The following is a 24,715-nucleotide window of genomic DNA, read 5'->3' on the forward strand; positions in this document are numbered from 1 at the left end:
CTTCCCGGACTCCCTGCCAGTGTGCACAGGAAGGCAGTTTCTGTGACCCGGTGCAACCCAGACAGGTGGGGAAACTGCAGCTGCAGGCAGTGGGATGATTCCACACTGCCCCCTAGTGACGGTACCCAGAAGCTTCCCCGCCATGGGGTCCTTTGGCGTTGGGATGTTGGTCCAGTGATGTCTTAGAGAAGAAGCCTTGCCATCTGCCAGGGACTGAAGATCCTGAAGGGGACACGACACGCAGCCGGCCCTCGAACTTCCCACATTCCTCGGAAGGAAAAGGCACGCAGGCAGCCGATTACAAAGCGATATAGAAGAGTTTTCACACCACACTCAGAAGTTCAGAGTGCCTCCAGGACACGAGGAAAGGTCCCCCACCAAGCCTGTGGGAAGGGCTGGAGGGCCTCAGGGGATGTCGAGGAGGGGGTCTTGAGGGATGCCGAAGAGGCGCAGGGTGTGCCGGCGCAGAGCTGTGGCGCCACTCAGGGGAGTTTAGTACGTACGGTGTCGGCGGATTTTAACATGCATAATTTGCACTTCACATTTTCACATCTCTTCAGGCTGCGTCCCACAGACAAGGATGTGTCATCGTTTCATCTGTAGTCGTTTTCCTTTGCATAAAAGGGTGGAAAATCCTGGGCCTTTAACGGTGGGAATCCGAAGTGTGAGGAATTATAGTGAAGCAGGTCTTGCATGTAGAGGCCCAGTGGTGCAGTGTTCGCAGTCGGGCTGCTAGCTGCAAGGTCAGCAGTTTAAAACCACCAGTCGCTCAGCCAAAGAAAAATGTGACTTTCTACTCCTATAGAGAGTTACAGTCTCGAAAAGTCCTAGGGGGGAGTTCTACCCTGTCCTACAGGGTCGCTATGAGTTGGCATTGACCCAATAGGATGACCTATAGGATGGGGTCAAACTGCCCTGTCGGTGTCAGAGACTGTAACTCTTTATGGGATAGAAAACCTCATCTAATTCCCAAGGATAGCTTGGTGGTTTCGAACTCCTGACCTTGACGTTAGCAGCCCAACTCATAAACACTATACCACCAGGACTTCTTACATACGCCCTGCTTTATTATAAATCCTCAAACTTCAGATTCAGACTGTACAAAGCCCCCAGAATTTTACATCTTCCCGTGACAAAGAGAAATACTATGGCCCCCAGGCCTCTGGGACATGAGGAACTAGGAAAAGCAGGTTTGGCTGCGAGTGTTCTCAATCTAGTGACACAGCGGCCTGAGTGCTGAGCTGCTAACCACAAGGGCAGCAGTTGAAAACCTCCGGTGGCCCCGTGGGAGAAAGATGAGGCTCTCTGCGCCCACAGAGAGTGTCCAGCTCTGCCCTATGGGGCTGCTTTGAGTGAGGATCGACTCAGCGGCAGTGAATTTGGTGTTTCAGTTTGGATGGAGCATACGGTTTGCACTTGGCTGGTCACCAAAAGGTCGGCAGTTCAAACCTCCTCAATGGGCTGCCGTGGGGAAAAGGCCTGGTGGCCTACTTTTGTAAAGAGTGCCGCCAGGAAGGCTCCCGGGAGCAGCTCCACTCTGCAGCACATAGGGCAGCAGTTGGGAGCCCAAATGGACTTGACAGTGTGTTATATAACAGCAAGAATTCTGAGTCCGTGGAGAATTGCGGAGCTAGGGCGAAATGTATAATACAAGGGCACTGCCACTGAGTCAACGCTGACTCGTAGCGACCCCTTTGTGGGTTTCCTAGACTGTAAATGTTTATGGGAATAGGAAGTACAGTCTTTCTCCTAAGGAGCTGCTGGTGGTTTCGAACTGCCAACCAAGCAGATCTCATTCCGAGGCGTGACCAGTACACCACCAGGGTTCCATTGCATAATCCAAAGAGGCCATGAAATCACTTGAAAACAAAACCCAAAGTCACTGCCGCAGAGTCGCTTCTGACCCCTGGTGCTGCCCCTGTGGGCTTCCAAAACTCCTCACGGGCATAGAAAGCCTCCTCGTTCCCCTGAGGAGTGGTTGGTGGTTTCTAACTGCCGACCTTGCAGCTAGCCACCCAATACAGACCCCACTGTGCCATGTCAGCAGTTAAAAGGGTGACGCTATCCACTGGGCTTGGGTGGCGGCACCAGACGGGCTGTGGAAATGGGTTGGATCATTTCTTTTTGGCCCTCTGGGTTTATGATTGTCGCCTGTCCGCTGGAAACAGGAACACAGCATTGCATTTGATTGGCCTTAATTGATCTGGGTGAATATGCTCACTTGATATCTGCTGGATCAATTGCACAAATAACTCCTGAGCCGCTCAATACTTTTGTCATCAGAGATTGAAGAGTATCATTTGCTTTCCGGGGCCAGATATGCAAAGAAACGAAATGGGGATCTCCAGGCAGCCACAAAGAACCCACCCCCACAGCGGTGTACCCCTTCCACCTTCCCTCGGTGGGTATTTCAACCACATTACGGGCACAAACAGGCGGGTGTTACTGCTGCTTTGGAACCATGAGATGGAATACCAGGTGCTTCCAATCGAGCCACTTGTTCCTGAGCTACGGGTTCTCGTAACATCTATCTTCTCAGTCCTAAGGTGAGATTCCAGCTGATGCTGCCAACCACTTCATCCTTTCCTGGCTCTTTCCTGGGTTGATGACTTTCAGAGTTCATTTCCACTAGTCGGCGCCTGGGGAGGAAGGGAGAGGGTTGACAATGGGGGTGGGGTGGTGAGGGGTGTCACAGAGGAGACCAGCCAATGAGGCATAGGTGGAGACTGGTAGCTCAGGGCAGAGCATTGCACAAGGGGACCGTCTCGTTGCTTCGAACATGATGGTGAAGTGGATTGCACCTTGGGCTGCAAAGGTCTGTCGTTTGTACGCACCAGAAAGATGGGGCTTTCTGCTCCCCATAAAGATTCTCAGGCTCGGGAACCCACAGGGGGCAGTTCCCCTCTGTCTGGCAGTGTCACTGTGAGTCAGGAATTACTTGATGGCACTGAGGCTGGCTGTGGGGGCCGGTTGGGGGGGAGGGTTGTTTTGCTTTGCTTTGCTTTTCAGTGAACACTATTTCTCAGTGTGCTTCAAGGAGTGGATGGGCGCACAGCCCAGTGTTCCACCTAGTCTGGCTCGCTGGGGCAGGAGGCACGTTTTTGAGCCCCTCCATGCCCGGCTTCCCTTGTGTGTCCCAGGGAAGGTGTAGCTTCCACCCTCTGAAGCCTTGTGACCAGGATGTGGGGTGGTGGGGCAGCAGAAGAGTGTCTGTCACGCAGAGGGCATCTGGTACCCACTGTCACAGATGCCCCTGTGCCCCCTGTCTTCGTGTCCATGTCATTTACAGTCACACCAAACTTGTCACCTCTGCCAGTCCCTCCCCCCATCCCCCTATTCTCCCCCCCCATCCCCCTATTCTCCCTTCCCAGGTCTGCACAGAAGTTGCTCCAGATTCTTGGCCTTTCAGTGCCCACACTCCACCTATCTCCCCCATCTCCCCCACCCCCACCCCTGCCTGGCCAGTTTCAAGGTCAGCAGCTCTAGGACCTTCCCAGGGAGGGACCCCCAGCTGTAAGTCCCCTCCTCCTCCTCAGAGCCAATCTAGCAGCTCCTCAGGCCACCCCTTTGCCCTGCTGAGCCTGGGGTTCCGCATCAGAATGGTGACAATGAAAGTGTCTGCTCCCTGGGGCAGCCAGGCTTCAGGGTGTCCTGCTTTGTTTTTATTGTTTCCTGTGTTACTTAGGGGAACATAACTTGAAGTCATGCAACCTGTAAATGCTGCCAGGTATTAAATCACTGGTAGCTATTAGGTATTAAATCATTAGTTTAATAGGTTGCTAGGTATTGAATCGGCATCATTTCATTATTTGGGTTTTCCCACGTTTTCCAATCTAATTGACATTTCAAAGAGGCCACACTAATTGGCATGGATAGACAACCAGAATGGAACCCTGGTGGCATACCTGGTGGGTATGAGTCGGGCTGCTAACTGCAAGGTCAGCAGTTTGAAACCAGCAGCAGCTCCCAGTGAGAAAGATGAGGTTTTCTACAAGCAGTTACAGACTTAGAAACCCAGGGGGCAGATCTACTCCATCCTAGAGGGTCACTATGAGTCGGGATCAACTTAATGGCAGTGGGCTGGGTTTCCTTGCTTTCTTTTTTAAAATTTAAATAGCTAGGATATGCAAGAGGACTTTGTTCAATTGGGGAAAATCTGGAAGCAAAAGATAACAGCATGTTCCCAGGAACTTTCTGAAGCCCCTGGACTGGCTGCTTCCAGAACTCTGGCTCGTGGTGATGCGGCTGAGGGCAGGACGGGTGCTACCTGGTCCGGTGCCCATCTCGCAGTGACCAGCACGTCCCCATGCAGTGCATCTCCCCAAGGCTCTCCCTCCCCATCGCCGCCCCTCTGCTTCACCAAGCATGGAGTCTTCGATCCATCCCTTCTGGTGACCTGCCCACAGGAAGTGAGTCAGACAAGACTGCTGGGTTTCGTTTTCTGAAGTAGCTCACCAGGCCCTTCTTCCTAGTCTGTCTTCATCTGAAGCAACCTGTCCACTACGGTTGACCCTGCCGCCATTGAATGACCGGTGACCCAGCTCGATAGCGCACAAATCGCCACTGTGCAAGAACCTGACACGTGGTAGTGGAATTGATATCTCCGTTGTGGGCATTACTGTTTGAAACCACGCTGACTGGTCTTCGTGGGAAATGGCTGTGCACACAGGGATGCATCTGGTTGTTCAGGGTGTTGCAGTGCTCCAGTTGTAGTCCCTTGGGCCCACCAGGGCAGAGGTTCAAAGCAACCAGCCACTCTGAGAGCACACGCTGAGGCAGTCTGCTCCCACAAAGATGTACAGCCCCGGAAAGCCTAGTGAGGATCACTGTGAGTCACTAACCACTCGAGGGGCAGTAGGCTTGGGGTTGGGCTTGGGTTTGGGGGCTTGAGTCTCAGAGGTAGCTCTGTGTGCCATTTTCTGAGCCCTCGTGAGGACGTAGGCTGGAGAAGTGAGGTCATAAGGGCAGTGGTCCTCTGGACTCTGATGCACCCAAGATTACCCACCACTTAGAAATCCTGCTGTGTACAGTTTAGGGTGTTTTTTTAGAAGCCATTTATGCGTGTGTGTGTGTGTGTGTGTATGTGTGTGTGTGCTCCTGCTTATTTACTGGTGTGTTAGGCAGGGTTCTCTAGAGAAACAACCAGGAAACTTATGTTGATAGATAGATTCATTGATTGATTGATTGATTTTCACAGTGAGAAGGACTGTAACAGCTAATTAGTCTACTCAGCAGTACAGAGGGCTCAGTTCAACTCACTTATATGGAATAGTTAATATACTGAAAGCCCTTCAACTCACAGGGTTCAAGGAAGTAGACAGCAGAGTCCTCCCTCAAGCAAAACAGGCAGAGTCTGCCCGAAGGCAGCAGAGAGCAGGGTGAGTCAGCAACAGTCAGTAGCCCGGGAGCTTAGTGAAGCAGACCTGGATGGGGTCTCGGACTCAAACAATGCAAGGTGACAGGCTCAGCAGCCTCAAGCTCAAGCGATGTACACAACAGCAGCATTCAAGGTGAAGCAGGCTTCAAAGGAGCATCAAGTTCTAGTGGCTCGATCCACAGGTTGGCTTGGCCCACAGGTAGTGTAGCACCCAGGTTGAGGCAGAGAACTAGCTACAGCAGCAGCACACTGGTCCGATTACCACAGAGCAAGAGAGATGGGGGGCAGGCCTTTCAGAGCCACTTATCTCTTTGCCCTCCAATCAAACTTCAAACTGATTAATCTCCACCCACACGTTCCCATTGGCCAGCTTGGCATAATAAACCTAATTATCCCACCGGAGTAGTTTTATTCCCCCTGTATTTTTGCTGATTTTGTTGTTGTGATTGAGGCTATACACAGAAAAGTGTAACCACTTCCAGTGTCCACATGCACTGTTTAGTGACACTGACGACATTCTTTTCTGACTGGTTCCTCCCTCCTTAATGTTAATTCCCTACCACCTGAGATTCCTGTGGAATCGTTCTAGCCACTGTTGTCAGTCCGACCCCCTCCAGATCTAGAATGTTCTTAAAAGAGCCCAGTGCTCACAACAGACCCTTTTCAGGAGTTAGGCTAAGTGGCTGTTCCGCTATAAGATGACAACAGGAATATTTGGGATTTAAGGGTTAATGGGACAATCACTTCAGGAGTCCATCCTCAGCTCTAGAACACCTTTAAGAGTCCCTGAGAATTTAAAATCGTGCTCTGCATCTTCCCTCTTTGGATCAGGATTTTTCTATGAACTCTTTGAACAAGATGTTGGGCAATTGGAGTTGGGCACCTTCCAGTTCTTGTCTGTGGTACAGGAGAAAGTTGTTCAGGAAGATCATTAGCCACACATTCTAGATTCTCACCAGTTCTCCACTCTCCTTCTTCCTCTGTTGCTCCAGGTGAGTAGAGACCAATTGTGCCTTGGAGCATTAAGTTGCAATGTGACAGACCCACGAAATTCAATATATGATAGCAATGTTAGCGCATTATTATTATATGAAGGATACTAATCATGTAATGTTACTATTACGTTTCTATTACCGTGTATCCCCTGAGTTTTTGTGGTAAACTTCGGTGCCTCGGCTGATATTCGGGTTGGCTTATACTTGAGTATATTCGGGTATGTAGAGGTGGCCTGTAGTCTGAAGATGTAGGTTCTGCTGGCGTCTGGAAGGACACATGCTGTGGTTAGAAATCAGTGTCTCTGTACATGGCCACACACCCTTGTTTAGGGCCACAGCAACAGATGCCACCAATTTTGAGTCTCATAACTAGATCATGAGTGGTTGCATCCCACTGGATTCCAGTTGTGAAGGATACTTATTGATCACATTAAGGCTCCAAACCTTTTTTCCTGGGCTCAGGCAATGTTCTTTACACTGACACCCCCCACCACCCTGAGAAATGCAAACCACACGAACACTTGACGACAATGCAAACTCTCAAATGCATAATCATTAACTGCCAAGACTAAGAGCTTCCATGCCCATAGCAGAACCGACTGACCTTCAGGATGGGGACAAGGAGCCGTCTAAGCTCGGAAGAAGGGACGAGCCATGGGAAGGAAGCACACGGGACACCTGCCTCCGTGATCCTCAACAAACACACCTGTGGGCAAAAGGTTTCCCACATCAACATCTGCTCTCTCTTCAGTGTGTGTCATGAATTTCCGATCCAACCGACTTCCTGGGAGGAATATTAATTCAGATAATGGGACACGTTATTCATTCCTAGTAAGCAGTGCTGTGCCACCCTTTCATGGGTTTCAGAATGTTAGTGGGTTGGAACTGCCAAGCTAGGCAATGCCCATTTAGCCACCCCACAGCCGGTTGTCCTATAAAACTCGGAGGAAGCACAGAAACAGCACAAGGCTCCACAGAGAGGCGGGCAGTCTACACGGGAGGGAACCAGATCTGAGTTCCTGACACTATTGTCCTAGTTTTAGTGCTTGTTTAAGTTCCTGGTGGCACAGATGGTTAAATACTGAGTTCCCAACCAGAAACTTGGTGCTTTGAACCCACCCAGCGGCACCTCAGAAGGCCAGCCTGGTCTTGAAAACCCAGAGGCACAGTCCTGTTCTGCACAGAGGGGCCCCCTGAGTCAGCATCGACTCCATAGCAATGAACAATAACTTCCTCAGTGGCTGCCCCATTGACCTACCCTTCACCAGGGCTCTGATTGGATGCAACCGAGTGGCAAGGAAGAAGGCCAGGCTGCACTGCCCAATATGGTAGCCACTAACCACAAGTGTCTATTGAACACTTCAAGTGAGGCTAGTCTCAATTCAGCTCTGCGGTGAGCGGGCAATACCTATCAAATGGTCAAGACTTGGTATGAAAAAAGAAAGACGGTACAACATCCCATAACTCGTGCTTATGTCAATTACATTTGAAACAATATATTGGGTTAAATAAAATCTGTGCAGCAGATTTACCTAATCTGCACAGCATCATTTGATCTCTTGACTGCTTCCCCTATGAGCATTGATGGTGGATCCAAGCAAGATGAGATCCTTGGAAGTTTCAACCTCTTTCTCCCTTGGTCACGATGTTACCTATTGGCCCAGTGGTGAGAATTTGGGTTTTCTCTACACTGAGTTGTCACCCAGACTGACGGCTGCACTCCTGTATCTTCATCAGCAAGTGCTTCCAGACCTCATTTCCACCAAGCAAGGTTGTGTCATCTACACATTGAAGGTGGTTTAAAAAAGCCTGAGTTCATGTTATTCTTCATATAAGCCAACTTCTCTGATTAAATAAGCACAGTGAGAGGCTACAATCCTGACACATACCTTTCCTGATTTTAAACCAGGCAGGATTCCCTTGTTCTGTTCAGACAACTACTTCTTGATCCAGGTACAAGTTCTGCATGAGCACGGAGACGCTCTGGAATTCCCATTCCTCTTAGGGTGATCCGGAGTTGGTTCGGATACACACAGTCAAAATGCCTTTGCGTAGTCTATGAAACACAGGTACACACGACTTTCTGGCCTTCTCTACTTTCAGCCTAGATCCATCTGACGTCAGCAACAATATACCCTACACCACATCTGAACCTCAGCCAATCTGTGACTGCAACCGTTGTTGAATGGCCAATCGTGTCGCTTACTTTAAAAAGCCAAGCAAGACTAAGGGCACAAACCGACGAGTGAGTCTTGCACCCCTGCCCTTCCTTGGCCCAGTTCCTCATGGATGCTGTCAGGAGAGTTACCCTCATCTGCATGCTCCATATATACGCCCTTCTGGAGTTCCCCCGGTGCCTCTGGGTCTTCCAGCTGGCCAACCTCCCTTATGTGTCTTACCTGCTAGAGGGTAGGCACTCATGGTGGGGCCTCTGGAGACGAAGACAGGATGGGAGAGAAGTGTTAGATAATTAACTTGGCTGTGAATAAGCAAAGGGGCGGTCTGTCTAATTATCCCCCAAACATTTGCTCTTTCTAATTTCGTTGAAAAACTGGCGTGAAGGATTCTAACATATGACCATGGGACCCTGGCGGCCCTCAGGAGGGAGGGCGTTAAGAAGGTGATCTATGCCTCCTGCCCCTGCTGTGTGCCCAGGCGGCTCACAGACACCCCTTCAAAGGCATTTCTCCTCTTTGGAGATGAAATAACTGGAGATTGGGAGTTATTTGCCTAAAGCTCTGTGAATCAGGAATTGAATTAAATGACATTAAGCTAGAAATAGCCTTTTTAAGGCAAGTTTTAGTATGTTAATTAAGCGGGCCTAACCTTGAATTTTCACAGCTTAGGGAGAAGCGGTGGCCTAGAAATAAATCAAGATATAGCCCACTATGTACATGTCTATTTGGCAAGAGCTTCTAGTGCCGTCAACCTTATAATGACCTAAGTGCTTCCTTAAGGCATGGCGGAGGGCGGAAGGATTAGGAAAATCATATTATTATGTCTCCATCACCCAGAATCCTCTCAGGTTCACCTAAAATGAACCCCAAGGGAAGACGACCAGGAAGACAGTAGATTCCAGAGTCCCACCGCAGACCGCATGAGGCAGGAGCCAGGCACCCAGGTGCTGAGCCAAGGGCTGCGCCCCAGCCATCCTGTTTTATTATTTCAACAAATAGAAATCAAACATCCAGCAAGTAGTACAAAAAAGCAAGTCCAAACAAATAACTATTTGTTTTTCTTGGCGCCTGCTGCCTCCTCGGCACCTGAAAAGCAGCTTACCCTCTCCAACGAGGCGGGATTCAAAATGCGGAACTGTCCGTCCCTCCGTACCGCCACATGCACAGTACAAAGGAGGGCGCCAACCTGGAGGGGGGTCCAGGCTGGTGTCGATAGCGGAGGTGAGCGCCAGTCTTGAAAGGAAGTCAGATGTTTCTGTCTACTGATGGATCCGCTGGCGTTTTCTGACCCGTGTTGCTCTCTCTAATTAGCATAGGCAACTGGCCACTCCCTCCCAGCTCAAACCCCTGTTGCCATCAAGTCAATTTTGACATCACAGTTGCCATACACAACAGTCAACTACCCCATAGGGCTTCCCAGGCGATCATCTTTATGGAAGCAAAATGCCACCGCCTTCTCCCAAAGAGTGGCTGGTGGATTCACACCATCCACCTCTCTGTTAAAAGCCCAGTACTTTACCCACCAGGGCTCTTATCCACCCACCGAGGAGTCAAAAGTACATCAACAAGTGGATAAATAGGCGCAAGACAAGCAACAATGGGCAGTGTGTGTGTGTGTGTGTGTGTGTGTGAGAGAGAGAGAGAGAGAGAGAGAGAGAGAGAGAGAGAGAGAGAGAGAGAGAGAGAGAGAGAGAGAGAGAGAGAGAGAGAGAGAACTCTGACAGGCTATCCAAGTCCGAATGGACGGAGGGGTAAAGCAGAGTTTGGGTCCCGGTCAGGACTCATGCTGAGATGGAGATGCTGGGTCGGCTTGTGGGGGTCATGGGCAGCCAGCCTGGGGAAGCAGAAAGGGATGATTGAAGTCACCCAGTCTGTGTTCAAACCCCGGCTCTCTAACTCGCTCAGCCAGTCACGTGACCCATTACCCATCACACATCTCACCTGGAAAGTGGGAAGACCACACCTACCTTATTGGTTTGGTGTCACCTGGTAAGTCGTGTGTAGGCATTTCAAAAGGAAGTAGAGTAGAAACCCTGGGGTACTGAGAGTTGTGTGTGCATGAATATCACAGCGGCTCACCGAAAACCAGAAATCTCCGCCCGAGGCCCGGCTCGACCATGGACATAATGGTGTGCATCTGAACACTGGACTCTTCTCCGGGTCTGTCACACGCGACAGACTATGGAATGTATCTCTGGTATCAGATGATTCAGGTGATCGAAATAACAATATTGTGAAATATATCTCTGGTATCAGATGATTGATCGAAATAACAGTATGGTGATTGATCGAGTGATCGAAATAACAGTATGGTGACCATCCCTGGTTGGCAATGGCGGCACAAGAGGCAAATGGTACCCAAGATTCCCAACAGGAAACCCAGAGACCGGGATGATCGTGACAGAACTCATCGCAGACAGCGTTCACTGAAATTGTCCTTCCTGGGGAGCAGTGACCCAGGGCCTGGGAGAGAGTGGATGTAGAAGATGTTGGCTGGTCCACAGAGGGGTGAGCTGTAGGAAAAGTAAAGACTCCATCTTCTCTGGCTTTCCCCAGGGACAGTGGGCCGGTGGCCAAGATCACAGTGAGCACATTCTTGCCACACGTAGTTGTTGGCCTTGAACCCCTACACCCGTATTCTCTGCAAAAGGACCTATTGAATGCCTCGGCAGAGCGCTCAGAGAGACGTATCCTGGGGAAACTCAGTTGCAAAGAAGACACCTGAATTATGGGATGCGGTTGTTAGACCTACTTCCGGAACCTCCTGGCCGGCCCCTCCCAAGATGATGAACTTAGCCACCCTCCTGCCCCGCCAACACCAGCGTAGGCAGGGATGATCCACCTCAAAGCGTCCAACAAGCAGGTGCTGGAATGGCCCTGCTGGCTCTTGTCTCAATACCCCTTGTGTTGGGCTGAGTTTTCCAGAAAAGCAATACCAGGGGCACTCCTAGGTATAAGAAATAACTTGATATCAAGTAAGCCACCCAGCCCGGTCCATAGGGCAGATGCCAGCTGGCGACTCTAGTACTCACACAACTGCTAGCAGATGAAGCAGAGGGGCAACACAGGAAGCTGGGAGATCACAGGCCAGTGGGCGGGTGCAGAGTCCCGTGCATCCCAGCTCCTCAGGAACATGACAAGTCCAGTGCTCAGAAGGCCACGTGGGCTCAGATGTGAGACTCAGGATAGAGCCAAGCAGGAAGGCCAAGAGCCAGAGAGAACTTAGCTTGCCTTGATGTCTCTCTGATAAAAAGATGGCATCTCCGAGATGGCCCCAAGCTGTGATCCGACAGATAGATTAGATTCTACCCCACTCCTACCTGAGTATATCAAGTGAGTGTAAAATCTAACTATCACACCCCCACGTGTATGGAGGTCAGAACAAAGACTACAAAAACACACCGGTTGATAACTCACGCAACCGCATGTGTGCCCAGTAGAAGGGAATTGCACAGGGATTTCAAGGCTGGAACTCGGTGTGTTACACCTGATTCAGCACATCGATGTGGGCACCATGTTGGGGCTTTAAGAGGTGATCCCTGGCCCCAATGCCAGCTATAAGCTCTAAGGTTTCCCCAGTATGCTTGGTCAATTCCTGGCTTTTCTCGCAAGAGATTCAAAGTTCGGAATCATGCAGCTCCAGCTGTCCACTCCTAGAAGGTGGGCCCAAGTTTTACATCTTTGAGCTTCAATTACCTCATGGGTAAAATGTGGATAAGAACACCCTCCTCACATGGGCACTGTAAGGGGAAGTAAAATCATGTTGATAAAATGTCAGGGCAATCCTAGTCTAACCCAGAGCCTCTGCTGCTATTATAGATATGACAATTATATCCATCAGCCCAGTGTGTTCACTCAAGTGACACCGCAAAATGACACGCCCCGTAAGACTGCATCCATCCTGAAGGCAAGAATGCTTGCATGTTCTTGGACCTCGTCAACGGGCCGAAGCGCCAACTCCATATGAAAAGACCATTATTGCACGTCTGAGTTGTACAGTCATGGGTTCTCCAGAGACACAAACCAGATTGATAGTAATTATATGAAAATATATTTATATAGATATATAATTCAAGAAATAAACCATTAAATAATATACAGATTGATAATACAAGAAATTAACAGTTAAATTATAAAGCAGTGAGACACTAGCAGTCCTTCAAGTTTTGAGAGCTGCCAGTTGCCAGTCCCCTTCTGTAGAGAGAGCTGGGCTATATATACCCAGGCAGCAAACAGCAAGGCAGGTCCCCAACTGTCATCAACTGTCAGTCCCCAGCTCCAGAGATGAACATTCCAATTGTGTGGGCTTAAAGGGACCTCAACTTACAGCGACACAGTCCACAGGCTAGGCATCCCACAGGTAGTGTACCCCTTTAAACTGAGGCACAGAACAACCAAGGTGAGGCTCACCGAGTCATTTATCCCTCTGCCCTTCAGTTAATCCTACTTGTGTTTATCGGCCAGGCTGGCACAATCAACTATAGCAATCCACCCCTTGCCAGCCTGGTACCTGTACATAATTCTTTACCCATACATACTTATATAATTTCCAGATATTAATGAAATCACACTTATACTTATCATCAATCATCTATCATACATATAAATGAAAACACACTGAGTCCAATTATATCTGATATAACATACCTGAACAAAGGAAAGACATGCAATAAGCACATAAAAAAAATGCACTGACAATTACAAACCTCGCTTTTGCAATTGATAACATGGTCAAATCGATAGGTAGAGCTACCTTCTTCTACTACCCATTCTGTATGACCTTTGCCCTCAGCAAGCATCTCAGCTGTCCGTGGCTCTTTGCCTGGCGGGGTGACCCAGACCTTCATTCCTGAGGGGTCTGGGTCATATTACATCCTGTCAGGATTGGATTGCTGTAATTTACCATTTACTTTAATCACAGGGCATGGTAGCACTAAGAGTCGGCCTATGGGATCTCCTGGATTCCAGACATATTCTTCTTTACCTCCATTATGTAGCAACAGTCCAATTGCTCCTTGGTAATCAGGATCAATCACACCACTCAGTACAGTGACACCCTTCCTGACCTGTGGATCCAAAGGCATGAGAAGCGCAAAGTGCCCAGGGGGCTTTCTCAGCTGCCAGTTCAGTGGAATCCGTGCTGTGTTTCCAGGTGGGAGAGTTCCTTCCTTCGGTACCAGGACCTCCAAGCCTGAGGAACACAAGGTTGCTGGGAAGCAAAAATGCTGCAAGGGGATCACTAGGAGTAATAGTGAGTGGTGCCACTCCAGCTTCTACCCCTTGGTTCCTGGACCCATGAATTCTGGCTATTGGAGACACAGTACCATATATTGGCCGCTGGTTTAGAGCGTATACAGCTTCCTGGAGAACATTGCCCCAGCCCCGCAAGTTGTTGCCACCTAGTTGGCGCCGTGATTGTGTCTTTAGGAGCCCATTCCATCGTTCTATCAAGCCGGCAGCTTCAGGATGATGAGGAACATGATACGACCAGTGGATTCCATGGGAGTGGGCCCATTGCTGCACTGTATTTGCTGTGAAGTGAGTTCCTTGATCTGAAGCAATGCTGTGTGGGAAGCCATGCCGGTGGATGAGGCATTCTGTAAGTCCACGAATAGTAGTTTTGGCAGAAGCATCGCGTGCAGGGAAGGCAACTCCATATCCAGAGTAGGTGTCTGTTCCAGTAAGAACAAAACGCTGTCCCCTCCATGATGGAAGTGGTCCTATGTAGTCAACCTGCCACCAAGTTGCTGGTTGATCTCCCCGAGGAATTGTCCCATATCTTGGACTTAATGTTGGTTTCTGTTGCTGGCAAATGGAACACTCAGCAGTGGCAGTGGCCACTCACTTGCTTGCACCGTTGAGTAGTTCTTTGTCTGTCCCTCGCATTCTCATCTGATCAACGACACGGCGTCGAATGTGACACATAGCGCTCCCTCTGGGCTTGAGGAAGCCCTGCACCGTCCTGGAATGCAGGCAGCTCTGCTGCAAGCCAGGTGGCTGCCTCTTCCTTGCCCCCAGGTGGAGTTTGACTTCCTTCCCACTGCTACGTTGGCAGTGTTGGGTTTCCATTTCAACCGTGGGGATGAGGTCTGAGCATATGAGAGGTCATTTGGGACAGGCTTCCTTGAGAGAGAACAGAATAGAAACCTCACATCAGCTTCTTATCACACCGAGCAAGTAACTGCGTATTGAGTCTTCCAGAATTGTGGAAGGTTCAGTTTAGTCAAGCTTAGCTTTCTACAGTAAATACCAATCTGGGCCAGAGCTGTCTCTGAAACCAAACGGTCTTCAAGATGTTTATCTTTTGAATTGGCTGTGTGTGTGTGGGGGGGGGGGGTTGTTGTTTAATGGTACATCATCTCCTTTTTTGCATATTTTTTATCTCGAAATAGGAAATTGAATGACATCTAAGCCCTCCAACCCACAAAGCCTTGATTCTGGAGGCGACTCTGAGGGCCTGTCCGAGCCCAGGGGTGCATTTACCTTGTTATGCACCAGCTTTTAAAAAGAAGCGTTCAGTCATCTCTTTACATTCATTCTTTAATTCAGACTTTTGCGTTATTTCAAACTTGTTCTCCTTCTCTTAGATTGAGGCTTGGCCCTTATTTTTAGTATAGCTGGCTTCTTTAAAATAAGGCAAATTAGAAAATATCATTTATATGTGATAGCTCAAATTGGGGAAAATGTGCATTGACTTTGTATCCTTCCACCATACTTACTCAATCTGGATGCTGAGCAAAGCATCGGGGACCCTGGGCTGTATGCAAACCACGGCATCTGGATTGGAAGAAGACTTGAGATATGCAGGTGACACAACCTTGCTTACCGAATATACAGGCAACTGATGAAGACCAAAGACGCCGCCTTCCGTAGGCATTGTGCTCCTGTCTTAAAAATACAGGACCACATTATTCCCCTCGAAGACAGCAGCGTCATAGAACGGAAGAGGAGAGGAGTTCGTTAATAAGAAAACAAATTGCTGTCAAGTTGACTCCAATCAGGGCAACCTCTTGTTTATCAGAATAGAACGGTGCTTGCTTTTTAGGGCTGACCATGACCAAAGGAGATCTCCAGGCCCTTCTGAGGCGCCCGGGAAGCTGAGTAGGTTAACCATTTTGTACACACACACACACACACACACACACACACACACGGACTCCATCCATGAGTGAAAGCCCCAGGCTAATTGTGAGCTTCCACAAAGCACCATCCTTGCTATGGAAGGATTTCCAGTTTTACAAAGTGAACTAAATGAGGGTAATGTTTTCTTTGCCACAAATATACAAAGGAAAGTCAAAAAGCATTGCTACAAAAATCAGAGAAACCTTTATTAAACAAAAATGTCAGAACGCGGAGCTTTCGCTTCTCGGCATAACCGCCATCTAGGCCTGTCCACTCCTGAAGGGGTTGTTTCCACCTCTCTAACCCTTCCCCCAAAGGATTTTGCACACTTCGATTTATATCATGTCAAAATAGCCATCATGGTGTCCTCGGGAGACTTAAGAAGGGTTCCTTCACGGTGTTCTTGGAGTTTGGGGAATAAAAAGTCTGAAGGAGCAGTTAGGGCCGCCGCGTGGGTAGAGTAAGGTGTCCGAGCAGCATTCTCCTCGGGCTGCCTTGCTAACCTCACAGGATGAGCAGGTGCCTGGGTGCAATTTGCACAGCCGTTGTGTCCCCGGGGGCACTTTGCCCTTTTCCTAAAACATCTTCCCAATAAGCCCCAGGATTCTCCTCTGTCTTCTGGGAACATATATAGGGATTATTCTTAATGAGCCCTTATTGAACAGTGTACTGGGCAGCTAGGATTTCACCCTTTTTAAGCGGCCACCATGACCTTCTCAGCTGACCTCTCTGCCTTCAGTGGGAAGCCCCTGTGAGGACTAGCACTTTCTCTGAAGTCACCCCATCAAAACTAAGAAGACACGTTTGTGAGCGAACTTGCCTTCGCCGAGACAGAGTTAGACACATTCTGGGTGAAATCAGCCCATGCCCGTATCAGCTGGCGCCCCGGTAGCAAGACTTCTTGACTTTCCCCCTTCTTGCTTTTAGATGGTTTCCGGCTGTCAAGGTCACACGGGTTGACATACAGCATTCTGTAAACAGAAAGCAGCTCGATTCTGGTCTCCTCAATCCATGCAACTGTGTTCCACCCTGAACCGAAATAAATGTCTGCAGATGTGTCTCCAGGGTCTCCTGGTGGGAGGAGGGGCAGCAGCAGCTGTCTGTTTCCTGTTCTCTGTTTTCTTGCAAAAGAGCCTCCCGCCTCTGTCTTGCCCTGAGATCTGCATCCGTAGGCCAGGGAGAGCATGGAGGTCCCCATCCTGGGCTTCGTGTGAATTGAGACCTTTGCTTTCTGTGCACATGAAGACCGCCTGGCCGTGAAGTCAGAAGACCTGGGTGTTCCCCTGGGGATCCTGGCCAAGGGGCAGAGCCTGCACCAACCTCACAAACTTCCCTCACTAGGAAAATGGACATCAAACACGTCTCTCCCCTCAATAGGAGAACGGTGGGGCAGCCATCAGCAACCCGACCCCCTGCCCTGCAGTTTCAGCTTCTCCATTCAGCCCGCTTCCCTTCTCTGCATAATAAAACTTCTTCCAACATGCTGTGCGCCAAACTAGTTCATTGGAAGCATGGTCATTAGCATAACAGATAAAATGACACTGCTGCAATGTTAATTACTAGTGCAGATGTGCTGTTAGATATCATACATAATGTTGTCAAGCCTTTATTTTTAAATTAAAGTGCAACAAACCATACCCCGGCTACATGGCTTTTATTTAAAATACAAATTAATGTTATTTCGGTGTCTGGGGAAAGGGTGGTGATAAGGAGGGTGTGCAATCTAATTGTGCAAACGCAGAGGCAAATCAAGTGGACTCCCTGTAGCCTCTTGTGCCCACTGTGGTACCTTCATCGTAGACAGCGGGCTCCGTGAGGGTAGGAACCCCGTTGGTTTCACCCAGCACCCTGTCCTCGGCAGCCAGCACACTGCCAGGTGCAGTAACACTGGCTGAATGGCAGAGTGACCGGTGGCAGCCTGCAGAAAGAGCCGCGTGTGCAGAGGGGCCTGGGGGCAGAGTGGATGGACGTGACAGCACAGGGTTTGTTCCTGGATCTCTTGATTCCGGGGCTGACCTCCTGGCCTTCCAACGTGTTGATGCTGCCCACATCCGGGACTTAGAAAAGTTACAAGAGAGCTTTTGAAAACATGGATCCTCACAACGAAGAAGCCAGTTAAAGTCCTTCATTATGACTGTCGGCAGACCCCTTCTATTCGAGTGGGGTCTAGGGAATGGCGCAGATGTACATCGGCCTTCGTCTACCTCAGTGAGGCACCTGTTCAATAGCTAAGAGGAAGAGAGTGAAGACAATGAATGGACCTGACTGCTCTGCATATTATTTAGAGGCGAAGGCTAATGCTGTCGAATAAATGTCTGAGCGCCTTGCCCATGAAGGTATCGGAAGTCACATAAGTCCTCAAGGAATTCCTTAGAGACTGGGCCCCAAGGAATCAGAAGCTCACTCAGTGCCATTGAATGATTTCCAATTCATAGCCACCCTAAAGGGCAGGATAGACCTGCCTTCTGTTGGTTTCTAAGACTGTTCCCAGACTTCAAAGGGTAGGGAGCCTCATCCTTCTCCTGGGAAGCAGCTCGTGGTTTCATACTGCTGAATTTGCAGTTAGCACCCAGCAAGTCACCAGTACACCACCAGGGCTCCTAAGCCAGAAGAAAATCTAAGTAGCTCAGTCGCCAGTGACCCAGAAGCATCCCCTTCAGAGTCTCCCTTGCACCCCTGATCCTGCTCCCAGGACTAAGCCAACCCCAGAGAATACAACATGGAGCCACAAGTAGAATCCAGAGTCTTTTTTTTTTTATGAGTGGTATGGTTAACAGAGTCTTGGTATCCATTGTTGAGAGACATTAAGCTCGTTAGAAAATGACGCGGACTATCAAGTTGAATGAGAGAAGATGAAAAGATAGCAAGCAGAACGGTTACCTTAGAACGTCTAAAGCAAACTGTAATCTGAGCTATGGTGTGGCCACCTTGCAGCTGGGAGGTGGACACCTGAGTCTCCAACCAGGATTTGCTCCTTGCCATCCATTCTGGCTTCTTTACTTCTTGGCAAATCACCCTAACTGCTTTCCTGAGCCCTGGTGGCGTGTTGGACTACGAACTGAACTGCTAACCACAAGTTCAATCCCACCAAGGGGATCCAAAGGGGTGAGAGAAGCCTGTCTATTCCTGTAAAGATTGAAAGTCTCGAACTCAGAGGCACACCGCTACCTCGTCCTCCAGGGTCCCTATGAGTCGGGAATCAACTCGATGGCAGTGAGCTTGGTGTTTTGAACTGCAGCCTTCGGTGTTCATGGTTGAGAAACTGGCCTTTTGTCACCTTTCTACCTTCTAAGGAGTCCTGGAACGCTAACCACAGGTTGACGTTCAAATCCACCAGCTGCTGCCAGGGAGACAGGTGAGGCTTTCTTCTCCCGTGAAGATTTACAAAGTCTTGGAAGTGTGTGTGTGTGTGTGTGTGTGTGTGTGTGTGTGTGTGTGTGAAATTTAGATAGAGATTATGATCAGAACCAGGCAGTGTTTCGTTCTGTTGTACACAGTGTCACCGTGACCCGGAACCAACTGGACACCCCTAACTGCAATGTGAATCTGGATCAACTCCGTGGCCATGGGTTTCATTTTGGGGGTTTTGAAGTTTTTTGGTTCTATATTCTAAATGTGTATGGTAAAAAGGAACTAGATAGATAGATAGATAGATAGATAGATAGATAGATAGATAGATAGATAGAATTTTATTAGGGGCTCTTACAGCTCTTGTAACAATCCACACATCAATTGTATCAAGCACATCTGTATATATGTTGCCTTCATCATTTTCGAAACATGTTCTTTCTTCTTGAGCCCTTGGGATCAGCTCCTCATTTTTGTTCCCACCCCCCCACCCTCAGGCACCCTTGATAAATTATAAATTATTTTTATTTTCATGTCTTATACCAACCGTTCCTGCCCTTCACCCACGTTTCTGTTGTTGCTCCCCCTGGGTGGATGGGGGGAGTTTATATGTCGATTATTGTGATTAGTTTCCCCTTTCTCCCCCTTCTCCCACTGTTCCCCTACCCTCATGGTATCACTACACCCATTACTATTCCTAAAGGGTTTATCTGACCTGGATTCTGTGTGTTGAGAACTCTTATCTGTACCAGTGTACATGCTCCAGTCTAGCTGGACTTGTAAGGTAGAACTGGAGTCATGATAGTGAGGGGGTGGTGGGAAGAATTAAGGAACTAGAGGAATGTTCTGTGTTTCTGCTATGCGACACCCAAACTGACTTGCCCCTTCCTTGTGCCCCTTCTGTGAGGGGATGTCCAATTGGCTACAGATGGACTTTGGGTCTCCATTCCCACCCCTCTAGTTCACATCGATGCAGTTACTGGTTTTGAGCCTTTTTTTGCCTGATACTTGATCCTGTTGACACCTCATGATCACACATGATCACAGAGGCTAGTGTGCTTCTTCCATGTGGGCTTTGTTGCTTCCCTGCTAGATGGCCGCTTGTTTATCTTCAAGCCTTTAAGACTCCAGATGCTATATCTTCTAATAGGCAGACACCATCACCTGTCTTCACCACATTTGCTTCTACACCCATTTTGTCTTCAGCAATCGTGTCAGGAAGGTGAGCATCACAGAATGCCAGGTTATTAGAACAAAATGTTCTTGCATTGAGGCAGTACTTGAGTAGAGGCCCAATGTCCATCTGCTACCTTAATGCTAAACCTATAGATATATGTACATAAACCTATATCTCCATCATTATATATTAATATATTTACATATATACATGCCTATGTTTATACCTTTAAATATCGTTTGCCTCCTAGTTCTTTCCTCTATTTTCTTTTACTTCCCTCCTGTCCCACTATCATGTTCGCCCTTCATTTGGCTTTCAGTAATGTTCGCCCTTCATTCAGCTTTCAGTAATTCCTCTCGGCTACATTGCCCTTGATCAATCCCCACCAAGCATTCTATACCCTCCTCACCATCGATTTTAGATTCCTTGTTGTTCCTTTGTCCCTGGGTTTGTTGGCTCTCCCCTCCTTTTCCCCTACCTCCTCCTCTCCTATGCCCCCCCCCCAGAGCCATCGGTCCTGTTTTCTCCTCTGCATTGTTTACCCTGCCTATCTATATTATATATTAAAAAAGAAGAAGAAAACAAAACAAAAAATAGCCTATAAATAGTTTCAAGTCTGTCTGCTGACCCTTATGAATGCTTTCTGATCGGGTTTGATGGGATGCCAAGCCCTGTCCCCAGAGTCTGAAGTCTATTTTCGGGATTCTTTGGGGATTTTGCCTTGTGGATTCCCACTCTGTGTCTCCAATGCTGTCTACCCCACCTCCATCCCCACCCCCACCCCCTGGAACACTGTGGGTCAGTAAGGGGACATCATGTCTCATGGTGAAACCAACCTTGTGGTCTTCTCTGTGCATTGGCTGCTCTGAGCAGGAATGTCCTCCTGGAGGCTTGGAGGGCCAGGATGCAGTCTCTCTCTCTCTCTCTCTCTCTCTCTCTCTCTCTCTCTCTCTCTCTCTCCCTCCCTCCCTCCCTCCCTCCCTCCCTCCATCTCCCTCCCTCTTAGTTTGCTCCCATGTGGTCTGGGCAGACCTGATACTCTCCCCGGGCTATATCTCTGGTTGCTGGCTTCTGTAGTGCATTCTTCAGGGAAAGGGGGTCAACAAAGCTGGGGAAAGGGGCTGTCCCTGAAGCAAGGGACAAGATATTTTTGCGATGCATTTACGGTAAAAGAGACAAGGTATAATGTTTAAAATATGAGTAGCTGCTTATGAAACATATCCTTGGTGTTTGAACCTAAAATTCCTGGATTCTGATGTGGTTTATACCTCATGAAAGGGAGCAAAGCACCCTCTGAAGAGGCCCCTGCGTCTACACCACACGCACGGGGGCTTAGCCTAGTATCTCTCCCCCGGGGAAGCCAATGGCATTGACCTGAGCACCATGCAGAGTTGAGTGAGAAACGAAAGGATGGAGCCCTGCTTGATCTGCTGCCCATTTCCTTGCAGGTCAGTGGTACCATGTACAACACTGGAAGACATGTGTCCCTCCGCCTGGACAAGGAGCACTTGGTGAACATATCAGGAGGGCCCATGACATACAGTCACCGGCTAGAGGAGATCCGGCTACACTTTGGGAGTGAGGACAGCCAAGGCTCGGAGCACCTCCTCAATGGACAGGCCTTCTCCGGGGAGGTAAGTGGGTTGTGGGAAGGACTGAAAAGCACCAAGTACCCACAGCTAAAATGGAGTGCCCGCTGATGTCCAACTGAGCCGTGGCAAGATTGCGCACAGATCTGGGAGACAAGGAGGTCCGTGTCTCCTTCCACCACTAATCCTTTGCAGGTTGGTCTGGGAAGTCTGTCAGGAGCTCCCCAAACTTTCTAGGCTACCCTCAGGCTGGCTGTTTCCTTCTGAGGCTCCCAAGTCACTCTCCTGGGAGGACCCTCCAAAGCATGAGTGTAGCCTCAGGTGCACACCATTGATGGACGTCCTTACTGACGTCCGTCTGGTAAACCAGCCTGCCCGCCAGCACACACAGCAGCATTGAGATAAATGGATCAATCAGCAAACACTGCCATTGAGCACCGACTCATCACAACCCTGTAGGACAGCGCAGAGCTGCCTGCCTGCCTGCCTGCCTGCCTTAGGGTTTCCAGAGCTGGGATCTTTAGGGAATCTCACGGTCACATCTTTCTCCCGAGGAGCAGCTGGTGCTGCTGAACCTCCATCCTTCCCGTTAACAGCCAAGTGGCACCAGGCTTCTGTATAATAAGATCATCGAGCACGTAATTCTCCCGTTAGGTGAAATGGGTTTTATTTGCACAAAGCTGTAGTTCACTGTAAAATAAATGTCAGGCAGCTCAATAGTCTGCCTGCACATCTGCAGAATGGAAATGTCACTGTGAGCCATTAAGGACAAGCGTCCCTGTGTGCCACCATCAACCCAGAGCTTAGGCCGCAGTCCGGGGCTCAACCACGTTCCTGCGATGGGGCAAGAGCTACCCTGTGAACAGGTGTCCCCTGCGGTACAACGCTCAGCAAGCAGGCCTAATTTATCCAGCCCATTTTAGCTCTCGCTTACTTTCAAGGGCGGTGATCAGCCACAGACTCAGGTCCCTGATAGGCTTCAAGATCCTGTAACTAGGTTTCTGCTTAAGAGTCCTCAATAACTGCAGTCAGCAAGCCTTTGGAACGACAGACATAGGATCCCATGATCAACCTGGCCTTTTTTAAAAAATGAAAATCATTGTTAAATCATGCATTATTTGTTTTGATGTGGTAAGGCCACACACTGAGAAATAGGTCCACAGTCTTGCTGAGTCCGGGGGCCATGGGCTAATATGTGTTTCAAAACGCATCACCTAAGAATGTACCTACACATTCTCCTAGTTACTGGGGTACAGAAAAGGGAGGGCAGGGGGTGGCCAAGAGGACAGAGCCCCCATCACGCAGGTTTCCAGCCTTACTATCAGGCAGGGACCATTGACATCTTGAGCATGCTGGATCACACTCAACACTGGGCCAGTTGACCACCCTGTAGACGTGACCTGGATTTGTTCTGGGTGCAAATATCGCTTACTGATTCCATGACCGAAACGTCTTCCCTGGCTTTTTGATTGTTGCTGAAGGTCTGTTCCTTCTTACACATTGTTAGTCGTTTGGTCTGTATAATGTTATTACCCTTACCACCTTAGCACGATGTTATTTTCCTGTTGGGTCTCCCAGCTGTGAAGCATAGGAGGAGGAGTGGAGGCATAGTGATACTGACGGACACAAGGGGATATAGGACATATGGGGGGGAGGGGGGAGGGAGGGGAAGGGGATTTCAGGAATAACTAATGAAGCTGGAAGGGGAGGGAGCACTAGAACGGATTGTGATTGTATAAATCATCTTCAAGGCGATTTATCCATGGTAGGCGGGGGTGTTGCTCTAAAATGGATGTGGGGATGATTGTACAATTCTTGATATGCTTGAATGATCGGTTGAATGGTATGATGGGTGAAACACTTGCCCATAAAATTTTTGAAAAACAAAATAAAAATAAATCTGAGACAACGCCAAGCAAACAACAACAAACAAAAAAGAAGATCTCAGAGTGGCGCGGTTAAATAATGAGAGTATCATATCGTGTTGTAGTGGGGATGCACAAAGGCACAGAAGACAGGGACAACTTTGAGTTGACGGAACACAAAGGACACACAAGCCTCCGAGGAGGTGCCCTTTGCACTGGGCTTCGAAGAGAGGCGGTGGAGAATGGTTCTAAGAGCTTTGGAGTCAACGGACCTAAGTTGGTACCGTCTGCTTTGATCCAGGCCAACCATGGTCTTGGGAAGGTGGGGCAGTCCTTTGAAGGCTCTGTTTCGATAGCTCTCCAGGTCGCTTGTGAAAAAAGTGGGGTGGCAGTCGTGGGAAGCCCAGGGAGAACTCAGTGATAGATAGCAGTCGCCGCTCTGGAAAGGGGACATGGCATTTCAAGCTCGGCAGGAGCCAAGGAGCTGAGCAGTGTCCGGGCGCTCGCTGTGCACTGGGAGCTGCACAGAGTTCATGGAGCGTATCATCTCTGATCTATTAGTTATGCCTGCATAGATGGCCTGGTGGAGCAGGGACGACAGCCCACCTCCTGGACTGGTAAGGGAAGAATGCTGAAATTTATTAGAGATGCCTGCCAAAGGCACGGAACTATAGCTTAGCTGGGAATGATGCTAAAAACTGGGTGAGACTCACAAATCGTTGAGGAAGTGCTAAGGAACGTTAGTGGTGCAGTCGCTTAAGCATTGGACTGCTAACACAGAGGTCAGTGGTTCTAACCCACCAGCCACTCCATGAGAGAAAGATGAGGCAGTCTGCTTCTATACATATCGACAGCCTTAGAAACCCTATGGGACCACTCTGCTTTGTCCTGTAGCCTGCTGTGAGTCTGATGGAACGAGAAGGTCAACAGGTTTGGTTTTACTTGGGGGGCGGGGGAGAGGGGGTACTGCTGGTTTTAAAGAGACAATATTCAAAATTAAATAATTTGTGAAAGACAGGCTTAGATGTTTTTCATTATCTTATCAAATAAGTTATTTTATTACAG

General features: G+C 49.0%; 1 protein-coding gene across 1 annotated transcript in view; it reads left to right on the forward strand.

Moving 5' to 3' along the window:
- The window catches only part of CA10 (carbonic anhydrase 10), a 569,229-nt gene that overhangs the window by 443,877 nt on the left and 100,637 nt on the right, over positions 1–24,715 (forward strand). The window contains exon 4 of the mRNA XM_075559290.1: positions 21,645–21,830. Within this exon, the coding sequence (XP_075415405.1) occupies positions 21,645–21,830 (186 nt within the window). The remainder of the gene's footprint in view (positions 1–21,644; positions 21,831–24,715) is intronic.

Source organism: Tenrec ecaudatus, chromosome 10 (genome assembly GCF_050624435.1).
Source record: "Tenrec ecaudatus isolate mTenEca1 chromosome 10, mTenEca1.hap1, whole genome shotgun sequence".
NCBI classification, from domain to species: domain Eukaryota; kingdom Metazoa; phylum Chordata; class Mammalia; order Afrosoricida; family Tenrecidae; genus Tenrec; species Tenrec ecaudatus.